General features: G+C 44.6%; 1 protein-coding gene across 1 annotated transcript in view; it reads left to right on the top strand.

Annotated features, from left to right (window-relative positions):
- Positions 1 to 20,823, top strand: part of LOC126542634 (blastula protease 10-like) — a 34,748-nt gene that overhangs the window by 2,178 nt on the left and 11,747 nt on the right. The window contains exons 2-4 of the mRNA XM_055077401.2: positions 14,039 to 14,171; positions 15,696 to 15,845; positions 16,716 to 16,822. Coding sequence (XP_054933376.2) covers positions 14,039 to 14,171; positions 15,696 to 15,845; positions 16,716 to 16,822 — 390 coding nt within the window. The remainder of the gene's footprint in view (positions 1 to 14,038; positions 14,172 to 15,695; positions 15,846 to 16,715; positions 16,823 to 20,823) is intronic.

Raw genomic sequence — 20,823 nt, 5'->3', positions numbered from 1 at the left:
CGCGCGGAAGGGCTACCATGCGTTATCAGTCATATTGTGATCGGCCGTTCACCCCGCGACAACCTCCGGTCACGTACGGCTAGCGCGATTATGGGGAACGGGCCGACGGCTTCGTCGAAATGGTTCTCAAAACGGGTGATTTATGGCCAGCGCTGGAGTACTTCGGTCAGGAGAGGTTTGGGCAAATAGTGCGAAGATACGGTCCATCACCTGCCAGCCGCCTAAATTGGCACGTGCACGCCGGGGGCGGTGTCAGTGTACGATCTGAGTCACTGAACGAATCCCCTTCCCCTGTTTGTGCCCAGTGATGTGCGTGTGTTTCCGACAAAGCTCCCTTCAGAGGGAAAGGGCAAGATACCTCCGGATTGGTGGGACCTGATGTCATCGGCCTCCTGACGCCGGATTGGGGGAAGTGACTGAACAATGGCCCCGCAGGGCATAAAAAGAGCAACGGACGGCGGGAGTGATCGGCTGCTACAACTTCTTCATGAACTTTTTCTGTACTACTGTGAAATTCCTTGTAAACATGTAAATATAAACTGGTTTGTAAAACGTCCTGGATATCGGGCCCAGCCCCACGTTCCCTTACTCCTCCACTAGCAAAGTACATTCCCCATCTTCGGATCCCCAGTCGTAACATTCATGTTAACAATGTTCTGAATTATATGGATTCCTTTCGTTTTGGCGAAATAAAGCTGTGGGACAAATTACAAAGCAGCGTCAGCTCATTAACATCGTATCACTTATTGAAAAAATTCGTGCACTTGATATTTACTCATAATGGCAGCCTTTAGCGCAATTCAATAAAAGACAGGGACGGGACAGAGATACAGGACAGCGCTAACAGAGGCAAATATATTGCGACCAACTAGCCCAAAAATCAGCTTTGTTGAACTTGATATTTGTTCACAATAATGTATAGGGTAATAATGACCATGCATTGACTACTTGGTATGAGCAACTTACTACTGATTTATAGCTTTCTATAGTTAATATAATTGCTTTGTTGTTTTCAACATGTACTTCTTACCATATTCTGTAGTTGTTACTTTCCTAACATTCAAATGAAGCAAAAGTGAATGTAGGTCTCTTTGGGGCCGGATATCCCAACAACTCAAATGCGCTGTATAAAAATAAACACACGGTTAATAGAAAGGACGATGAAAATAACAAGAACACTATACACACTTAACAGAAGTCACAAGACTGTGTCAAAAGCCCTGCCAGGTGACCAGAAATGTCACCTGGCAACTACTGCAATCTTGAATAGCAGTAGTAGCAGCGTCTTTAACGTCATACTATTTTGCTCTCGACAATGACTTTCGCATTATGGCTATCGCGACGAGTCAGGAGAAGGGAGCCGCGTTTCAATTACAGGTTTTAAAATTTAAGTAAATCGCCATTTAGCCGTACGCTGGCACTCATACCTCGTAAAAGCGTTCCCCGTAAGCATGAAAAGATTATGCTATTGTCAATTTCGCCTTTAAGTTTAGTGCTTACGCTCCTTTAAAGAAAATGACTATCCAAGTGAAGGAGAGACAATACCTATACACCAGCCTTCTCCTCACACATCGAAGCATCTGTGGCTATTTATGTTGCTAGTCTGCACATGAGCAAGGTAATCTTATAACCGGCTATTTAAATATTTCAGTGAAGAGTGAAATTTCGGACGTCGCGAAGAAATGTCAAATTTCATTTTGAGATTATGATTAGTTATATCTCGGATATCGACATTTAAAGGTTCTGATTGCCTTTGTACAAAAACAATTTGCGGAGTGCGAAATATTGGTTAATGTGCGAGAGAAAAAAAGAATTTGGCTCCGTAATTAAGATGTATCCTGAACATTTTGGAAAAGAAGTCGTATAGTTTTAAAATGTTTTAACTGTTAGGATGCGTAATCAACAAGGTAATGCTGGTAGGCGCTCTTTCTGATGTAGAACATTGATCACTACAAATCTTGGGAGACTCAGGTACAGACGCACTGCTTCACGTTCTAAGAGGACCAAAGGCGTAATTTTATAGGCAAGACTATCCGAAAATACAACACACCCAAACTGTAATTTAGGGTGCACATCCGTTTTATGTATTATTTTAGGTGTGACTCTGCGTGGCCCGTAGCATCGGTTGCTGAGCTTGCGAAGCAATACTAAGCACGCATAGTCATGGACTCAATCAGCTTAATATGAGGACTCCAGCTGAGCTTCCCATCATATGTGACACCCAGATATTTAAGGGATTCAACTCGGGGCATTCATAATAGATTGCACCATAACAAAATAAACACCGGATTTGTTAGTAAAGTTATTATAATTGCACTTTTACTGACATTTAATGTCGTGTAAATATTGTCACGTGGTAGTGACGGTTAAGAAGGCAGCAGAACTGTGATTAACGAAACGAGCGTTTTATTGGGCGAACTTGTGCCCTCAAAAACAGGCTACACTCAAAGAACAACGGTAGCGGCGAACACACTCGGCGATCGTCGAAAATCTGATCAGCGGGTCAAGCGCGTCGGCTTTTATACAGCAGTCGTCGAATGGTCCAGACTAATCATTGAGACCCGCGTGCGTTCCACAAAGTTCTACACCATTCGCGTCAGGCGATGAAATCAGATAACGCAAGGTTCGGCGACAGCAGACAGCGGATAGAAGCATCGATAACTTTCCAGAAACTTCGGATACATGCAGGCGCGTCCCGCGCTGTGCGATAATATTTGTTAGGCGGCGAAACGTGGTGGCCCGATAAAGATAAGTACACGTGTCAATATTATGAAGCTGTGCTTCAACCACGGACAGGTATCCCTGGGTGGGGTGAGTATAAGGGTGGTAAAGAATGTGTATGTCACTGGCAGACGCAAAAAAATGCAATGTCACCTGCGTGTACATAAGTTTCCACATGCTCACAAATTGGGGTCGAGCACATCAATATAATAAATATGGTTGGAGATAGCACTGCTCCTTGGGGAACACTACGAGTCTGTTTCTATTTAGAAGAAGAGAATCCACCTCAAAAGCAAAAAAAGAAAAATCTTGTTCTAAAAAAATTCTGCTATCCATGCAATCATGTATTCAGGAAAATAGTTGTTCTGTAGATTAGTCAATAATATAGAGGGCTCAACGATGTCATATGTTCTAGCTATGTCTAAAGTTACTAGAGCAACATACTGCCTTCTTTGCCGAGCAAGTTGACTGCGGCTCTCTAGGTAAGCGTGCGCGCACCAAATTGAACATTCTTTTCTGAAGTCAATCTACTATGCACTTAGTATAATATGTTGATATATAGATCGCAATTCTGTAATGAACGCGCTTTCTACCAGTTTAACCGCATTGGACGTGAGGGAAACAAGTCTTATATTATGAAGCGATATGGAAGCCATATAGAATTTTTTGTACAACTCATGTAAGAATGAGAAATGAATGAAATGAAATGAAATGAAATGAAAAAAAATAATAAGTTGAAACCTGATCCTGTTTTTTTTTTAGATACAGGAACCACTTTAGCAATTTTTCAATCATAAAAATATGCAGGCATTGTTTAGAGATTAGTTGATAATGTTTGCAAGGTCGCAAGCCGATAATTTGTACGATTTTATTATTATTGTAACCATAATTTTATTAGGACCAGGTGCTCACAAAGACAAAGAATGAACTCCGAAAGCCAGCTCTGACATCGTTACATCTGAAAGGTCAACCACATCACCCCATAGCTTTGGCACGCTAGAAGGAAAAACCCTCAAGGCTCTTTGTGATGTGTTCCAGGGATTCCTACATGTAAACAATGGTTGTTTCTTTTTATGATGATGATGATGATGATGATACTTAAAGATGTGGGGCTCAACAATGGTTGAGTTCGCCTCTTTCGTCTTCATTAGTCTTCTTCTTCTATAGCGCTCGGCTTCTTCTCATGTTAACTGGATGGCGCTGACGTCGTCTCGTTTTCATCAAGCATAGCACGATGCTTTTTAATGGGGTATAGCCCAGATATAAATCTGAGGAAAGCCTAACGAATAAAGTAGGAGGAAGCTAAAGGGTTGTCTCAATAGAAACCAGTGGCTAAGTCCGGATAGGTAAGAGTAAGAAGAAAAAAGGAGCCTTTGCACTCCACCACCAGGAGGCGCAACTTCCCCCGCCGAATGCGACTCGCACTTGGCGTTTTCCTCGTTCGCACCTGCCGGTGTTCACTCCAACAAACACCGCACGAAACAGTCTGTGGCTTACTCCGCATTATATTTCACTAGTTATCGCGTCGCTGCTTCGCGTTTCAAGAGAAACTGTAATTTTTATCATGCAAAAAAAAAAAGAACGATACTAACGGCTAGGGATTTATCACTATTTGCAGAACGATACAAGGAGGACGCAAGGAAAAATAAACGAAATCTCACAGGACACGTGCCGAGTTGTTTCTGGAGAAGCCGTCGTTGTAGTTTCACGATGCATATATCAGTCATAAACCCGCAGCAACACGCTTATCTTTTAGTGCTTATAGTCCATAAGCAAGTGAGGGCAACTGCAATTCGTCTGCGTTGTGGTGCTAATGTGTTGATGATACATACGGAGGAAACGCTTTACTAAATACGGAAATATACTGAATATAATGCAATTATATTTTTTTTTCAGAATTCTGGCACGTCAAATTTGATCCACGTTTTGTAATTGATTTTCGAAGTTTGAGAGACGGAAGTATTTTTCTTTTCTTTTTTCGACTCCTCAATGTGGCTCCAAAAATTATTCGCGTTATATTCGGCTCCTCATTACATATATGCAGGCTTTTACGTTTTCACAGCAATAATTTCACGTTGTTTTTCCTATCAAGTTCAGAGTACACGGAGAATATTGATGGAGCCTCGCGCTGTCTCAGCGGGATCAACAGTAGCAGTCTAGGCGTACGTAGTGTGAATCAGACTTGTACACGTTACAGAAAAAAAAAGTAACTGATTGCAATTACAATGACTCCATACAAAAATGTAATTACTTACAGTTACCAATTACTGTCGCACGAGAGTAACTGAGGAGTTACACAGTAGTAATCGATTACTTCTACGTTAATTTTCTCCCAACTATTTATTAACATTGCATAGATACAGTAAACAGAACGAGTTGCACTGTACATTTTTCAGTGCGTCCTCTGCAGCCCTTCATACATTGCTTATACGCACTGACAAGCGCTTTTAAATCATTTCATTGGTCACTGTCCTTCTATATTTTTCCTTTTGTGAATACATCAGAAGCGGCACTGAAATGTATCTCGAAGAGGAAAAAGAGGGAAAGACAGGAAATTTAGCCAGTTCGCTTGATGTACGCGCGGTAGTATAGGGCGGTGTTGTAACGTATACGGATCTCGCGCACAAGATTGTGGTTACTCTGCATCTGGGTTCTCTATGACGTACAGCGCTTCATTGTTGGAGAAAACGTTTCCGGTTGAGTCAATGAAAAGCTGACAAAAAGAAAATCGTCCGTATGACATTTTCTCCTAAGTGGAAGTCGCTATCGAGACATACCGGCATTTGTTCAATTCGTCGGCCAACACCTAGCGTAGCGAAAACAAGATGAGGAAGCAAATACTGAGCCGCCGGTGCTTGCCTGTCCGAAAGTGTATACATTTGCGTGGTTGCTGTCTGGCACGACCCCGCGCGTTCGCGTCGTCTGCTACGGCTTGTCTCGTCAATAAAGTAACTGTTTACGTGTAATTGGTTACTGAAAAAAAGTAATTTAGTTACAGTGAGTGTTACCGAGTAACCAAGGTATTCGTTAAATCAGAAAATAATCAAGAAATGTAATCGATTACAGGAAATTAATTGCATGTAATTATTTGCGTACAAGTCTGGTGGGGACGGACCAAATTTACAAATGTATGCGTAAAACACGGTCGCTGTCATGACCTGCGGAGATGTTTTGACTATTTCGTTGTTTTTATTTCTGTTAAATTTTGTTTGACGTGTGAGCGTCCGAACTGCGTCGGTCCGCTTTTGCTTTTCTCTCGTTTCCTGCTCAGACAGTTCGGAAACTAAGCGACAGAAATGCTCACTGCACTGCCTACTATGCTCACTGCATAATAAATTATACCGTCTTTCTTTTTTCTTGCTTTCTTTTCAGATACAGAATCTTTAAAAATCGTCTTTGGCAGATAGCATAATACTAGTCATTCAGCTGGATTACTCAAAGAGGCCGACATTACTTGCACGAGAAATTTATATGTATAATCGACTAATTATCAAACAATAATTAATTTTCTAGTTAATTATCTTACGGCGCATATCGCAATTTACGTATAGTAGCCGGTGAGTTCCCAAGGCACACCCACTTGGAACTAAGATTCACGATGATAATACTGTGTATGTATTAATTCCCGAAGCTGGCGACAAAGTACATTGGTGGGCCCAGCTACCTCTGTGCTTCAATGCATAAAACGACGTTTTCCTAAAAATAAAATAAAATAAATGGAGCAAGATTGCATTTTCCTGCAAATTTGTCGCCGTATATCTAGAAACTGCTGTCATCTTCAGTATTTGCTCTAAGTGGATATGCCTTGCAACTTCACCGACTACAACTCATAAATCGCAATATGTGTCGTAAATATTAATTAAAATATTAAATTAGGCAATGTTAATTAATTAGTCGAATATGCATTTCGATGTCTCGCGCTAGCAAATGTCCGCCGCGCTTCGTGTAACCCAGCTCAAAAACTAGAATTACGCCATCTGCCATAGGCGATATATTTAAAATTTCGTATGGTCTTAAAAAAAAAAAATATGTAGTGCAATTCTGACGCAACGAGCAACACCTGCTGGCGACGCATTTGCTTTGTGAGCCACCTAACGTTATGTAATGGCGCATATAGGTTTACGCTAGCCAGTTCGACAACATGAGGCATCTTTCACATTGCGGGGTACGTCACGTTTTCAGAGTGCATCGCATTAGGCAACGCTGACATCGAAACGTTTGAGGGTGACGCAAGTCGACCCAGCGCTACAGGTCGATTCGCGTGCCACCGGTTGGTATACGACGCGAACGATGAAAAAGTTGCGACTGTCGGCTACCTACACGAATATCCGACGCGCAACCGACAAAGTTGCTCCAGCGCAAAACGCGGTGGTTTGATGCACTTGCAATTATATATATATATATATATATATATATATATATATATATATATATATATATATATATATATATATATATATATATATATATATATATATATATATATATAGCCTGCGTGAGGTCAGGTCCGTCGCAACCATTTTCTTTATGTTGGGATCGACGCCCGAGGCTGGCGCGATGGGCATGCTAAGGTCGCGAGAACCATCGGTCGATAACGCTGCCACGTATTGGTCGCCGAGACAATCAATGGTGGCAAGGCAAATACCTTGCGGTAGAATTTGCTTTGCCAATCCAAAGTTACTGACAGGCATGCGAGTGTGATTCGCAGTAATAGTAACTATACTGTGAGGCACGGTGACGTCATACTGTATTGGGATGTCGGGCAGAGGAGTGACGAGGTACTCGCCATCAGGAACTTGTGGGAAAGACAACAGTTCAATGTAGGCTATGGACTTTGGCGGCAGGCGAAGAAAGCCGGTGGAGCGTAAGCGGCAGTGGGGTGCGTCAGAAGGTTCTGCGAGCATCGGCAACTCGAGGCGAAGGGTATTGGAAGAGCAGTCAATTAGGGCAGAATGGGCGGAGGGAAAATCGAGGCCGAGAATAAGGTCGTGGGGCAATGAGCAATTACAGTGAAGAGTACAGGAGTGTGGCGGCCGGCGATGCTGACACGTGCCGTACACATGCCGATGAGAGGCACAGTACCGCCATCCGCAATGCGGACGACGCGTGCCGACGCTGGGGTGAGGAGCTTGTTCAGTCGTCGTCGGAAGGCAGCACTCATAATAGAAAGATGTGCTCCTGTATCGATGAGTGCCGTGACAGGATAGCCGTCAACGTCAACGTCAAGAAGGTTTCGGTTAGTAGGTAACGTGAGCAGAGGATTTGAGGGCAGGGTCGACAACGCAGCTTCACCTCCAGAAGCTGCAGTGCCTAGTTTTCCGGCTGGGTGCGGGAGGCGATAGGCGGCGAAGAAAAGTGGCGGGGTTGGGGCGAACGAGACTGGTGGCGTCGAGGTGAGGGCGAGCGGCTGTAGCGAAGGTTCGGAGCAGGGACATCAGCAGTAGTAGGTTCATGGCGGGTGGCATAGGGTACAGAAGGTCCAAAGGTGCGGGAATAAGTGGGGGCGTAAGTCCGAGGAGGTGGTGGCCATCGGTTGCGGCAATGACGGGCGACGTGGCCGATGCGACAGCAGTGGAAGCAGATCGGCCTGTCATCAGGTGTACGTCATTCGGACGGGTTGCGGCGAGATGTGGCAGAAAAGGACTGCCGGGGACGAGGAGGGCCGCTAGATAACTGGGGAACGCTGGGTCGAGACGTGGAACACAGGGTGTTCAGACCCATGTTTTCAAATTCCTGTCTGACGACAGCCTGAATCATCGCAATGGTAGTTGCTGGCGGATCGGGATGCGGCGTGGAGAAGGCTGGCAAAGAGGCGGCCTCGAGTTCGCGGCGAACAATGCGGGTGACGTCGTCACAGGTGGTGGTCTGACGTGGTCGACCCTCACATGTCGACATAGCAGCAGTGTTGGGTAGGCGCGCAATGTGGTTTGAGATACGGCGGCTCTTAGCCTGTTCAAGGCGACGGCATTCTTTTATAATGGCATCGATAGTCGACACGTTACCGAAAACAAGCAAATTGAAAGCGTCGTCGGCGATGCCTTTTAGCACATGTGCCACTTTATCTCCTTCGGACATATGATCGTCAGCTTTACGGCATAGAGCCAAGACGTCGAGGATGTAGGAAACGTATGGCTCTGTAGGTGACTGAACACGAGATGCAAGAGCCTTTCTCGCGGCAGCCTTGCGCGCAATGGGGTCGCCGAACAGTTCCCGCAGTTTTTCTTTGAAACTGTCCCAACTGGTTATTCCGTCATCATGTGTTTGGTGCCACACGCGTGGGGTGCCGCCGAAATAAAAGATGACATTGGCGAGCATAATCGTTGGGTCCCACCTGTTATTAGCGCTGGCATGTTCATAGAGCTTGATCCAGTCGTCGACATCCTGTCCCTCCAGGCCAGAGAACACACCTGGGTCACGATGTGGGGCAACCGTGACGACTGGAGCAGTCGGACAAGCCGAAGCCGTTGCGGAGGCGGGTTCGTCACCGGGAGGCATGGTGACAAGCTCGGTGTGCCGACCACTTCGGAGTTCCGTGGTGAGGACGGAGATCGCTGACCTCCACCAGAAATGTTACGTGTGGAAAGACACAGACGAGAGATGCTATTTACACGCCATTTACACTGGAGCCAGGCAGCCAGGCTGACACTCGCTCGTGCCGAGGGCACCGACCAACTTCTTCGTCGTTCTCGCGGCTGCTCGTCTCTCGCGGAATCATATCATAAGATTATATATATATATATATATATATATATATATAGATGGTTGCCGTGAGCTAAGAGCAGGAGGCGGGCACAGTCCGGTGACCATGGCCGGCTCGACACCGCATGCGGTCATATGGCGCAGGAGGAGCTACGAGACAAGTAATTCCTTTATTTTTTTTAAGCTCCCGGTAGCGTCCGTTACTTGTCACACTGCAAACGCTGGTCTCTGGGCCGTTTAGCGTCTCGCCCGCGTGTCCTGCTTGCGCTCAGTTCTTTGCTTGGCACACTTCTAAACACTGCGTGTACAGTAACCGTTAGCGCAAGCGTGAAGCGTCTGTACTAACAGCTGTTCCGCATCGGGATTAGGCGAGTCCTGGTGCCTTGGACCGGCTCAAACTCCAGCGCTTGCGTCAGACAGTCTTTTAGGCTGTATACGGTTATATATGACGTCAAAGAGTGGAGGCAATCGGATGTGACGCCGAGTGAGGCATGATAAGCCGCTGCATGCAAGAGCCTCTCGTTTCGTCATGTGCCTATCTCGGGCTCTGTGCCCGAGCGTGGCCGTGTGCCTTCCGGTGCTTCCAGATGTGCCGCACGAACGCCTATCCACTTAGTCTGGGAATTTTCCTCGTGCAGCACGCGGGCGGGCTGAACTTTACTGAGACTACTACCACTTACTGTGCTTTCCATATGTGCCGTAATAAACGACATTCTATTTCCCACTGGTCGTAGCTCTAGAAATTATCGGGCTCGAATTACCAAGCTCACAGAGCCCTTCTATCGTTTTTGAAGGTGACGCATTTATACATCCGATTGCAGTCTATCAGTAATCAAAACGTGTGATTACTAGTGTGGTTAATATTGTGCTAATCTGTGGACCACCTGCTGGACGTTGAGTGACGCGCTGTAGTATACGACGTAAATGTCTGTCCCGTTCTTCTGTTCTCAAGTGTGTCCTATGTTCTGTGCAATAAAAGAATAAATCACGATAAGACGCGTGCATATAATAGCTCATAAGTATCTCCGAAGCGCATGTATCTGTTAATGGAATAGCGCATTTTTTTTTTCAGTCCTTTCATTGATGTCTAATATTTTGGCGACATTATTATTGTATGTGTCACCGTATCCTCCAGCCTAAATAGCACAGAATTTTGGCCAACGAAGTAGCGCCAGTGAGCGCATCCCTGTTTTGCGTAATCAAACTTAAAATCTCAGCAAAACACATATACATATAATGTCGGCTTATAGGCATCTCTAGAGCACACATACCTCTTAATGGCTCATGATGTTCAACGGTTTCCTTCAGTTTCATATATATATATATATATATATATATATATATATATATATATATATATATATATATATATATATATATATATATCCTATTCTTGGTCAGTCCTCCATAATACGTATCAGTGACTGTGACACAAGGGGTACAGAAAGATTAAATATTTAGATATATCTGTCATACACTTCTCACTATTCTTCCATCGCCATGCATCATTTATCGCCTGAGTCTTTGTCACATCGCTGCGTCGACGTTTCACACTGGGCATCCGGCTGATTTGGTGCTAGCATTCTGACCTAGCCTTTGAGCAGGGTGAACCGCACGAACATAAACATCGTATGAGGGCATAAATGTGCGGCACAGCACCACAACATTCTTCTTCTTCTTCTTCTTTGAAGTACAACAAATCAGTCGTCATACCATCGTCGTTACCGTCGTCATCACCTCGCTGCTAACGTCACACACACACACACACCGCATTGATCACATTACAAAATGATGTTTGTTAGCCTGGTAACAATTTGCAGAACCTCGAACAATGCGCGATATCCAGGTACCTCCAAAACATTGCATATAGCATTGATTCCCATAGCGCGTGGGATCTGCATAATTCTTTATGTACCTTTTTCTTTCAAGAGAGGGCAGGTATTGCGCTTGTCCTGGTGGCAGTTGCCAGCTTTCTTTCTATATTCTCTCAGTGATCTCAACAACAATGATGACGACGATAACAACAACAACAACAATAACAATAACAATCATCAATCAATCATGCTTATTAACATGCCCTGGAACCCTAAGGTCTGAGTGCTGGCGCACGCATAATAATAATAATAATAATAATAATAATAATAATAATAATAATAATAATAATAATAATAATAATAATAATAATAATAATAATAATAATAATAATGAGCAGAGAAAATCACATAAGCACAGACTGATGGCACTGACATACGCAGTAAACCACAGTTCAGGGAAATATTGAGCAGCATACCTACATTTGCAGCATGATGAAACAAGTCCGCAACGCAATACGTGCATGCCTACGTGTATGCTGGTGACATACCGTACTTTTTTTCAGCAGCAAATGGCGTCCAAAATCTTTATAACATATTACAAACATACTGTCTGTTATAGAAAGGTGGCTTGATGCGATGAATCTCTGTCGCAACGTTAACAAGGGCTCGGCGCTCGCATTTACATAAAACGACCCCTCATATATTCCTCTCTCTCTTATCATCTAGATATCATCCCACACGCAGAGACTGTCAAGTACCTTGGCGTGATATACGACGGCTCTCTGTCTTGGAAGGTGAACATTGACTATATTACAGCAAAGGGTGTCGTACGACACCCTTTGCTGCAATAGGAAACAGCAAACCAACCGCACGTGCGATTGGTTTGCTACGTAGGTTGAGCTATAGTCGATCAGAAATTCGAAGAAGAACACTATTATCAACCTACCGCATGTATTTATGTTCGCCTGGTATTGGAATTTGGGTGTTGTACTCGGGAGCTTCTGCATATAAACTTCGACCCATTGTTATTCTGGAGAGGCAGGCCTTGCGACAATGTTTAGGGCTACCTAAATTTGTAGCGAATAAAGTTTTACATATGGAAGCTAGGATTCTGTTTCTCTTGTTACGCGTTTTAGATTGTTATCTGCACAATCATTTTTAAGGCTATATTAATCCCCTACAAGGTGCTCATAAACAGTTTTCATCTCCCAGCGAGATTTTTTTTTTTGCTTGTACTGGCCGCGATTCCACACAACTCAAATTAATTTTACGTAAGCTCTCCTAGATCAGTTAGACGAACAAATGCGTGAGGTGACTCCTGTTTGGTGCAACAGCAATGCCATTAAAGTTCAGTTCGATGATATTTTCCATAATAATGCAAAGGAACTATCTTACCACGTGCTAAGCTCTACCTTAGAATATTACTTTTTGCACATGCCCATCAAGATCATTGCCACTGACGCTTCCCAAAATGAAGAAAAGTGTGGAATTGCAATATTTTCACATACGAGTATTGTCCATTGATCCTTTTCTCTTCGCCTCCCAGATGTCGTACCAATATTTCTATCAGAATTGTTAGCTGTTGTTCTAGCCCTCCGTAAACAGTGATCATCCACAGTGATCGTGACGGATTCTTTGTCTCTGTGCTCCTCCCTCACTGCTTCTGATAACTCCCAGGCTTTGCGAGCTTTCAAATCGTTAGTGCCCCCTCATTTAGCTTTGATTAGATTGGCTTGGGTACCAGGGCATATGGTCCTATTTCTGAATGAATTGGCAGATTCGTTGGTCCCTGAATGTCCCTGTGTCCCTGAATGCCCCGGTCATTCAAATCCTTATTAGAATGCATTAAGTAACCGCGCAAACGACAACGGACGAAGAAGGAAACACACAAGATAAGCGCGGAATCTGAGTTGAAGTTCCGCGCTTGTCCTGTGTGTTTCCGTCTTCGTCCGTTGTCGTTTGCACGGTTACATAATGCATTACAAGACCGACCACCAACTAGCCCGCCTCTCCCTGTTAAATATGCTACATTCAAATCCTACTGGCATCAGCTTTCATTATGGGGGCTATATTTCGGAGACAAACGACGCTGCTTGAATTTCACGTTCCTTCTTTAGCAAATGCCTCAAATTTTCAGCGATTGTCGCATTACTCGAATAATAAACTGTGTCAAGCCCGAGAGCTGAAGTCGCAATCACTAGACGTGGCTGCCGAATTCCATTTCTAAATCTTGACCTACACAGAGCTGGTCTGGTTCCCTCACCGAACTGTTCCTCTTGCGGGTAACATGAAACATTAGATCATTTTGTCATTGATCGTCAAATATATTTTAATTTGCGAAAAACAACCTTAGAAACACCGTTCCACCTTATTATATAGAACTAAATGTTCAAAATTTACTATCTTTGGGAGCCTCGATCGACCCTTGGGCACAGCGACAGGAAGGTTGGCGATGCCATACACGATTTCATTGCAGGGTCAGAGAGATTTCGACTACACCATCAGAACTTAAGGTTTCGTTATCTTTCTGCAAAATCGATTTCGATAAGCTGCATTTGTGTTTTCATTTATTCCTTCATTCCACTAAAATCATAAGCTAGAATCTATCTATCAATTCTCATGCCTATTCACTAATTTTGTTCACATTATTTTAAATTTCTTTTTTCTTACTGTTATACTAAACTACCCGGTGCTTGGCCGATCTCCCCGTGTGGGTAAGTGCTACCAACGTCTAGGCTCTTTATCTACATATACAGTGACGTCTATCATGCCGACTTCTATAAAACGCGTTTCGCGGTGTGCAGGCATTCAGCGCGCAACGGTTCGAGAAGAACACGATCGTGACGCTGGACCCGCACCTGCAGCTGAGGCTTGGAGGAGACGGTGTGCTCAGCTTCCGGGACCTCAAGCTGGCCAACCTCATGTACAACTGTCCCGGTGCGTAATATGCCGCCGCCACGAAAACGTATCTTCAGTAATTACGCCTTGTTACGTTACGTGCGTGACTGACGCTGAACTCGTCGACACAAAACAGGCATTTGGTTTTATAGCGATAGCAATTATACGGACACTCCAGACGAATTTTCGCCATCGCCGTCACCGTGATGTTCCGAATAAACTCCGAGTGCGAGAAGAATGAATTGCCCGCGCGCCGCATGCAATGGCTGCGAGAGCGAGTGAGTATGCGGCCCACACGCCGTATGTTGGAGGTCATCTGCGGCAGGTACCACGATTGGCGAGCCGAGATGGCTGATGAATTCATGCGTTCTGTCTTCCCGCGCGCGCCTAGTGTTGGAGGTGTTGGAGGGTGCGTGTTCTGAGTTTTCTAGACGCTGCAGAATTGAAGTAGTCAAGTGAGCGGCAGCACGAAGCGTTCACTTTGGGACAAGCATGTCTTGACACCATGACACCATGCTACCCGCCGCGGTGGTTTAGCGGCTATTGTGTTGTCCTGCTAAGCGCGAGGTCATGGGATTAAATGCGCCCGCATTTCGATGGGGGCGAAATGAAAAAGCGGCCGAGTCCAGTGCATTAGGGGCACGTTAAAGATACCCTGATGGCCGAAATTATTCCGGAGTCCCCTCCCCCCCTACGGCGTGCCTCATATTTAAATCGTGGTTTTGGCACGTAAAGCCCCAGAATTCATGGGCACCATGCTTGTCCACATCCACATGTTTACTGCAATTTGTGCGGCCTAGAAAACAAGGAACATTATTTCGTGTAACTGCCTAATACATTGCTGTTACCGTCAATGCTTCGCCCTTTCGGTCGCAACTGCAACTTTTTTCCCTCTGTAGTTACCATCATGTAGCCTGAAGGCACTTTTTTTTCCCTTGATTGACGGCTATATGTATGTTCACATATTCAACAATTAGCGATATGCTGAGTATAAGTTGCGGTACAAGAAGGTAACTAAAAGAGTTGAAAGAATAGATGAATAGAACGTGCTCGCAAGCCTCTGTGGATGGGGTCAAAGCAGTAATATTTATCAGATAAATTGAGTAATAGTTATTTTACGCAGTTCGCACTCGACTTAGTTGTGTTAGCCTTTCTAGCAAAAAATAAAAGAAAAGAAAGAAAGGAAAGATACTTTTTTGTCACATTTAAGACTGTGCATACTTCCCTCTATAATTGAATTATTTTTCAAATTTTTTTTTTGAAGTCTCCGTGCATCCATGTGTGCGTGCGTGTGCGCGCGCGCGCGATTTAAACGTCTGATGCCCGATGCACTGCCCTTTATCCTCTTGCACGTTCGTCTGCTTTTGACGCCATAATTTATATTACCGCGAAGTGGAACGATCCGAGCCCTGCCGCGCCACATATACGTGCTTGTAACGTGGACAAGTCGTGCACGCTCTTTACTTTCTTTACGTATACATAATCGCGGGTGCACGGCGGTCACGGACAAACACGCGCACATGCCACGGGAACTTACCAGCGCGTCTCGCACACTGCGTGCAGATCTGTGTCCCAACCGACGCGGCACGCAGTGCGAGAACGACGGCTTCCTCTTCCAGCCCGGCGGTGCGACCGACGAGGAGCCCTGCATCTGCGTCTGCCCGCCCAACACGGCGGGCGAGCGCTGCGAGGAGCTGACGGGCACATACTACGGTATGCGAGCGTCCCGCTGCTGCGCGACCACCACTCTCCCCCGCACGACGCGCTGTCCGCCCTTGGGCACGTGCGGACAGCTGGTCACGTGACGAAACCGGTGGCTATCCTGCAGCGCAAGTGATGTACTCAATCTTGGCCTGCAGTGGCACACTCTCGGGGACCGCCTTGAGCATTGTACTCTTAAAATTTTCTTCGTGCGCAGGAATGCCGACAAAGTACTGCAAAAGGGTGCGAACTTGGCCTAGTTGTTTGAGCAACATTCTGAAAAAAAAAAAGGGAAAGAAAGAAATAAACCTGCACCAGCCGCAGCTGTAAAATCCCGGAAAGACGAAACAACACAGGTGCTGACTATCAAGTAATGGTTTATTCATAGGAAGGACACGAAAAATCAAGAAGGCGAGAATACATGGAAAGGGGAGAATACTTTCCCGCCTTTTCATAGCGACTCTCCAACCTCACCCGATTTCAAAGTTGTTGGCTTGGAGGCATTACTCTCTGAATCGCCCTCGTATATAAGCTATAACTTGATGAAATATAATCATAGCATACTGAGCTGAATGTAACATATGAAACAATATGAAAAACTTTACTGAAGAAGCGGGTTAAACTATTACGTAAATAGTTAATGACAGAATAAGTATTTTACTTTCGAATAAAAGCAAAAGAACAAACAAAGAAAAACAGCGCCGCAAATGTTCAAACAAAAGATAACCGTGCGCGCGCTATACTGTAAGTATGGCATCGAAGCACCTGCGGATATACATCACTGTAAACGATAAGCGCGCCTCCGATACATTAATGATTCACCTAGCTTGAAATAACACGAGCTCGTGTCCTAATGCAAAACATTTGTTATACATGCCGCAGGAGATCCCGTATGCGGAGGCAACGTGACCACACCCGGCGAGGTCATCGAGACACCGGGTTTTCCAAATAGAGACGTCGACTACAAAGGTTGCACCTGGTGGATACAGGTAACCTGTGCCCGAAAAAGCCATTTTTCTAAAGCGCTCACTAGCAGACACACGCACAGCGCAACAAAAATCAAGGGGTCCTGGCCATCCACGTGTGCGTACGAGAGAGAGAGAGAGAGAGAGAGAGAGAGAGAGCAGCTCTAATGAAAACAGGAGAGGTTTGCCTGGTGGCACGCCTAGCATGCTACTTCAGCTAAACTGGACGATAAATAAAACGACACGCAGAGGACATGAGAAAGACGTAGAAAACACACGAAACGCACAAAACACTACGTACATAATTAAACCATGTCGTTGAAGCCAGTGTCCCGCGGTATCGTTAAAAGCGCCTTCGCAATGCGGGATGTACGCGAATCGGCTGCGTGTCGAGGAGGAAAAAAAGGAACAGCTCACTCATAGAGCACTGTAAATCCATCCGTGACCCATTCCACACATTCCACGTCACTGGAATGTAAGGCTGGAACTGAGTACTGGCATCGGGCGACGTACCAGCTGTCTGTTCCGTCTCTTTGTCCTGATTGGCGGCACATTTCAGTGCTGCGCAGCATCGCATTATACATGTATCTTAGGTACTATCTTCGATACTATTTGGATATCTTGTATCTGTATGATGATGCGTCTGGCAAGACGTGTATCAGTATCTGTATTTCCGATACATGAAAGAATATGTCGTGTATCTTGCAGGGACTGACAACCGATTTCCGAGGACCTAGTTTATATGGCGCAACGCAAAGCCCACCCTCGGTAGTGTTTAGATGTGCAGCGGTTACTTCCAAAAGGGCGTGGATATTCGGTAAGCAGAATGTTTCGATCTGAGCAGCCTTTGAAAAAAGTAAGAGTCCTTTCTCCAGCAACGTTGAGAAGTGAGAGCGATGTCGATAGCCCGCTTCGGAAATTGTGAAAGCCTCCCATCGTTCTGCTTTCACTGTAGCTTCACCCTGTAACTGTGGTTAACCACCTACATTTTCACCTTTTCAACCACCTTTGAAAATAAAAAAGCTGGTGCAATAAGCTCGCGTTGTTGTACACACATTTCTTATATTTGTACCGCATCTTCCCTCAAGTACACGCCTACGTCATGGCTGGCTGACCCACGTCATCGTTGTTCTGTCGATAGACTAGTCAAGCCAACTCATCGAAAACGAAGGCAGCCACTTTTCTGCTCACTACAAACGAAGGCTTATCTGCACATTGTAAATCAGGGAAAACTCGTAGTACTAACAATTATACTGCATTTCAATATTAACAGAGAGACCAGGAACCGCGTACGCTAGTAGGTCACGTGGTGGACCTCTTATGCAGCTTCATGTTTTTTACGCGTAGGGCACCAAAAGACATTTTTCGTGATTTTTAGTAACTAAGAATATAAATCCACGTTTAATGAGAAAAACGTGTCTCGTTTTAGGCACTACGATAGGGAATCCTTCCATCATCGGGGTTATCCCGATACAAGTGCTGAGCGGTTGGCTGTCCCATTAAGATACAAGATACTGCTATTGCAACATCACCGTGCGAAACTATAAAAGTTGGCTGAACTACGCTTCTTAAGGTTGATACTGCTGCCACTGAGTCACCTGAATAATACTAAAGACAGCGACATTCTTTTATCTTTCCGCCAGAGCCCTCCAGCGAGGGCAGGCGATGAGGTATGCGCGTCCCTATTGGTGGAACAGAGTCACGTGGTCTCGCTCCACAGTGGTATTTGTCTAAAACTCCACAGCGGTATTTGCGCCATCATGCAGAGGCTTCTTATTTACATTCTTGTAATTACATGACGACCCGCTAGGTTGTCGGCAAGCAGAGCAGCGACAACCATCAATTACAAAAGGGACAATGAAAAATCGCTGACAGCGCAGCCTACAAAGAGCTTTCATGTTCAGTAGCTAAAGCAACCCCAATAAATTGCTTCGGAAGGAAAATATTACACTTTGAGCTAGAGAGGCAAAAATTTTGAGATAGTAACAGACATTTCATTCAAACCAAACAACGTTGGTCAGAGTCGAGAAATTTCGAAGCAAACATTTTTGTGCATACGCGTTTGCTGCTACATTATATAGATCTAAAATAAGAAATCTGCGAATGTATCGAAGTATCTTAAGATACAAATGGAAAGTATCGTATCGGATACAATAATTCTGGTAGTACCTTGTAGCTGTATCTCAAATACTTGTTGCCCGAGTATCTTGTATCGTATCATCATACAATTGCTAGGTATCTTTGCCCAGGCCTGGCTGCACTCCACGGAGTTGGTGCGACGGAGCTGAGAGGGAACGTGCAGTGGCCACTTTATTCGTGGTCGCCTTGAACCCGGGCATATATTGCGAGCGAAAGCAGCAGACCGGCGGATGTTGGATAGATCATAGGTCGACCTGTTTAGGCGCCATTGCTCGTCGTTTGGTGATTACCAGCGGGTTGCAAAGAATGCGAGCCACAGTATAGTAAATCGAAAAAGGAACGGTTTGTTGGGCGAACCACTTTGACTAAACACCGGCTTGCGTTGCTACTTCACTTTCGGAAGAAAGCACGCAGTGCGATCTTCGCTGTCGTTCCGATCACAGCTTCCTGCTTAGTAGGAGGGACTTTAATACATGGGAAAATGAGACATCTGCCGTAGTAATTGCTACAAAGTCTCATTTTTCCTATATTAATTACTTCCCTCCACCTTGCGGATTTCCGCAGAATTATTACGTCAAACTCTAGGAGGGACTTTGCAACCTTATAGTTTAGGTATAAAGTTTTCGGTATAAAACAAAAATACAATTAACTGAAAAGTACGCCGCTGCTTTATTTTGTCTTTCCAGAATTGGGTTTTAACAAAAAGTTCCGTGTAAGCAAATTTATTATACGATGGTCGGTTCGCAGCTGTGAGCCTACATGCGCTCCAATGCAATGAGCCAGGGAAGGTCGAAGTCACGCGTCAGCCTGCTGCCCAAAAAACATTTTTTTTAATGCGTTTAGGACGGGAACAAACAACGCTTAATACAGGACGGTGAGAAACACCGTCAAGTCTTTTATAAGCGCTGTGTGTTCCCATCATAACGATGTACGTACCGACCAGCCCAGTTTAGCACACTCCTTAATGCAACTCGCATACTTTGGGAATTTTACCCAGTTTTCGCTATGCATGTTTGTCTGTATCTAACCTCTTTCACACCCATTTGGGTAACCGCGTATGTGCCACTCGTCAATCACAAATGATAATAATAATGATAATAATAATAAATGCAAATAAAAAAGAAGTTGCTACTTTTCACATGAATTCGTCATGACACAAAAGTGAAGCGCATATTCTGAGAAGCAGTGACAGCTTTGTCGTACATTTGCAAATACAAATTCATAAACATGGAGTATTAATTACAGCTGCGCTCGGACGGCGAAGCAAGCACCACATTGGCTGCCAGACACCAAAGGTCTATATTATTATAGTCTATCACGGCCTGTTACTATAGACCGTATGGTCTATTACTATAGTCTGTTATAGTCTATTATTAAAGTTTATTACTATATTACTATATTAATGTAGGCGCCCGACGCGAAGGCATATTTGGCGACATCGCGCACGTATATTCAAAGGTAAACCGCCGCGGATCACCTTTGAAAACCCACCAGGTGCACCACTGATTGCAGACGCAGATCGGATTAGAACACCAGACACTTCCAAGCACTGGCATATTTACTACTCTTATAGTCGTCCAGGCTGCCGGCCATGTTGTCTACAAGATTGCTCAAATGCTACAAGATTGTAACGAATATACGTCATCAAGAGCACAATTTCTTTTATGAAGCAAACTTTTGTAGGCTTTATATACCTATTTTTCTGACCATTAAATAGGCACAAAACTGCAAAGGATCGCCATCTGGCACATTTGCGTGATGATGGTGACGCAAATGAGACACATTTTCTGGAGCCCGGCATAAAACATTTTTCGTGTTAAAAAAATATTCTTTAAAAGGTGTCAAGTGCTGGGCGGAATCAAACCTGTTTCGATAACATAACTATT

Source organism: Dermacentor andersoni, chromosome 2 (genome assembly GCF_023375885.2).
Source record: "Dermacentor andersoni chromosome 2, qqDerAnde1_hic_scaffold, whole genome shotgun sequence".
Lineage (NCBI taxonomy): Eukaryota > Metazoa > Arthropoda > Arachnida > Ixodida > Ixodidae > Dermacentor > Dermacentor andersoni.
Note: the sequence above shows the minus strand (reverse complement) of the source record. Positions and strands in the feature narration are given on the sequence as shown.